At 42.6% G+C, this 3,391-nt stretch overlaps 1 protein-coding gene and 1 long non-coding RNA gene across 2 annotated transcripts; one reads left to right on the top strand and one right to left on the bottom strand.

Moving 5' to 3' along the window:
- The first annotated feature begins 271 nt into the window (after positions 1 to 271).
- LOC119376993 (uncharacterized) lies at positions 272 to 1,704 on the top strand. Its single transcript, XR_007414636.1, has 3 exons — positions 272 to 805; positions 970 to 1,034; positions 1,304 to 1,704. It is a non-coding gene; the product is annotated as an uncharacterized LOC119376993 (long non-coding RNA).
- Positions 1,705 to 2,627: 923 nt separating this feature from the next.
- Positions 2,628 to 3,386, bottom strand: LOC119376994 (uncharacterized; the record flags this gene model as incomplete). Its single annotated transcript, XM_037646641.2, has 1 exon — positions 2,628 to 3,386. A coding segment is annotated over one exon (747 nt), but the record flags the coding sequence as incomplete, so codon positions are not given.
- Positions 3,387 to 3,391: the final 5 nt, after the last annotated feature.

Here is a 3,391-nt window from a genome sequence, read left to right as displayed (position 1 = left end):
TCGCATGTGTGCTGCTAATATGGCTTGAATGAAACATCTGTTATCTCATGTCATCCTTGCAACTATAGTGATCTGTTAATGCATCTTTTCTCTGGCTATCGCCTTTATAGCTTTCACCGTTTTTATGTGGTTCTGTGCTGAGAAAACTGATTGACTGTTGCTTAATATGCAGTGAATTGTGTCATTTTTGCTCCCAGGCTACAAGAGCCCCTTTGTGGGTAACAAACAGCCTGCAGAGCTGTCCCCGTTTTATGTATTGAAGTACTTCCCGGGTATTCTTTCGCCATTTACGGAGACACTGGAAGAGATGGCAAGGAGTGAGGCAGATTTAATCTGCATTGAAGCAGAAGAAGAAGCCAGGCGGGTTTCACAGCTTGAAAGGGTTACTCGGCTACTTCCAGCGCCTTGCAAGGCTTTGCATGTGCTGCAGATATCAGGCACCTACCCGAAGCAACATGTCGCAGCAAAAGATTATATAGAACTCATGACGCAACAGCAGAAGGAGTTTTACCAGAGAAATATTGTCTGTGAGTCACCGTCAGACCTATGTAGGGCCACCATGGGCCAGTCAAGCTGTGTAAGGTATGGAAACAATAGTGACAGAACATTGTTACTCTTTGCATGTGTTTATTCTTCATACTTGCAACATTAGGTATGTTACTCTAATTTAGGTGGCACAAAGAGAAGAAGTTTCGAATAAGCAGTACCACAAGCCACACAATACTCCACGCCCGACGGAGCCCCGAGGAGGTTGCCAGGGCCATCCTGAACTCAAGGCCATTTTCTACGGAGGCCACAGCCTATGGTGTGTACAAAGTACTAGGTTCCTCTAGTGAAACACACAGGGCTTCAAAACAATGACAGAACAGAAGCCATATACTCTTTCATTCTTGTTTTTAGTGCTGTGTGTTCGAGCTGTACAATGCCAAGTTGAAAGTTTTCTTTTTCGTTTTATTTTTTTGACTGCAGGACTCCGTACAGAACCCCAGGCTCGGATGGAGTTTGAGCACCTACTAGGTGTTGAAGTTGTGGAGGTGAGGCCATACTTAAATTCAGGTGCTCAGCGCTTTACAGTGAACACTTCAGAGGCAAAACCTCCGAAGAAAAAGAAACATCGCAGGGTCACAACGCTAAAACTTAACTTCAACATGAGTCAGATGTTTGTGTTTTAAGATGATGAGACTTTCACTAAACTGTGGAAGGGATATTGTGCAGGCTAGCATCATTTGTCATTACCAGTGACAAGCTACAGTAATCATTCAGTTCTTGTAGTGCCTGGTTGTGAGATAATTGTCTTTTCCAGATGGGTTTGCTCATACACCCAGATCAGCCTTGGCTGTGTGGCAGCCCTGACGGCATGTTCTGCCTCTCAGGAGAAACGTGCCTTTTAGAAATCAAGTGTCCCCACAAGTGTAAGGAAAAGGACATGTTCAGCAGCTCAGGAGAGAGTATCCTAGACTACATCGAGGGGACTGGCAGCAACCGAAGACTGAAGAGGACGCATAAATATTTCACTCAAGTACAGATATTACTGTATCTGTTGAATGTACACAAGTGCTTTTTTTATGTATATTCCAGCAGACAAAGTGTTGTTATTGAAGTCAGCAGGGATGACATCTTTCTTCACGAGAGCATCCCAGCCCTTGAGAAATTTTATTTCACTTGCCTTCTGCCCGCTGCAGCCGCAGCGAAATAAAGCATGTGTTCATCGAGATTTGTTTGTCCGACTACATCTTGTACCCAAAACATACTGAAAGAAAGCGTTTCCGGTTTCTCATTTATTGTGCAAACAAAGAAAATGCCCATATCCTACATGTACATAGTGGGATTAAGAAATTGTCAATGTTAGAAAAAAAATGAGTTAGCGTGACCTTTGTTCGCTAGCTTTGCTGCTTCATATGTGTGAGACACTGAAATCAGTCACACAAAAAACACGTCTATTTGCAAGTCCATGCAGTATATGGGAATCTGAACTAAAGAAGGGCACGTATTTTACAGCTATTAAACAATAAGCTGCTGTTTCCTGAAACAGTCCTTATTCCGAACTAAAACTAGAACATCAAATGGAGGTTGAGAATATTATCAATACAACATGCTTCAAAATATAAGTGCCTCACAGCAGTGGCATCAAATATTAAGTCTCGTGAAAAACATGACTGCGTAATATAAAAGTGGGAAACAGTAACTCACATGTGCACAAAATGAACTGGCAAGTTAATGCAGGAGACAATGCATAATTCACAAATGTTCCCTGTACATTGATGACCCAACTCGGTAACACTGGCCTGGTGCTCTTTGGTCATACGTGGCCCTTTCACCACAAAAACACTACATTCATCATCAACATTGATCACCTTTTCTCTACATCACACAGCTCAACCCAGCCTCGTAACTTTATACACAGAAAAAAACAAGTTGTTTACTGTAAACCATCACGCATCTACTTGCAACACTCCAAAACATGCTCATCTCACCAATTTCAAACTCAAGTGACAACACACTGAGAGCACCTACATACAAAAATTGGTCATTGCATGTGTACGCTGTTATATAAGTGCACTATAAAGGAGCACCGATGCTCCCCCATGAACCGTTCATTTTGTTTTGTTTAATCTAGTGAGGCCAATGAGTTTGATGGTTCATGATGCAGCCATGACAGATGACTGTGGCTGTTCTTTGCGCTTAATTATTGGGAGCTGGAGGTTAGCTAGCACACAGCAGACATGAAAGACGTCGTTCATGCATGGGATAAGCTCAATTGGTACCTTATTGTTCAAGATATTATATATTTTAATCCTTTGAATCATTCGTTCGACATGTATCCGCACTTGAGCGATATTGTATGTTTCCCTAACCTCTTCTGGCGAGAACTGAGAGGCATGGAGAAATGGAGGCATAACAAGAACAGCATTCTGGCTCCCTAAAACTGTTTGGATGCCTGGGAATCCCTTATCAGCAAGAACTGTATCACCAGGTTGAACAAGATCTAGGAAACCAGAATCAACTGTAATGTGGGCATCAGACAGTCTACCACCATAGGCTTTTGAACAAAAGCAAATCATTCCTCCTGGTGTTACAGCCACTAAGAACTTCAGCGTATATGCTCCTTTGTAATTTGAGTACAAGACTCGTTCTTGTTGCACAGTTGGTGGCTGCTCTGTACGTATTTCTGTGCAATCAATAATCATAGTGCAGCCAGGATAATGCAGCTTAAAACTGTCTGGCATTGTGGCCTGAATCACCCTTGATGGGGGGCGAAAAATCCATTGTTTCGTTGCCACAGCGAGCGTCTTGAGAACGCTCTTGAAATGCCGTGATGCGGATGTATCACTTACAGAGAAGAGAACAGCCAGTGATGAATAGCTAATTCCAAGCTTTAACTTCATTAGGA

This window comes from Rhipicephalus sanguineus, unplaced genomic scaffold, assembly GCF_013339695.2.
Source record: "Rhipicephalus sanguineus isolate Rsan-2018 unplaced genomic scaffold, BIME_Rsan_1.4 Seq310, whole genome shotgun sequence".
NCBI lineage: Eukaryota > Metazoa > Arthropoda > Arachnida > Ixodida > Ixodidae > Rhipicephalus > Rhipicephalus sanguineus.
This window is presented reverse-complemented; position numbering and strand designations above follow the sequence as displayed.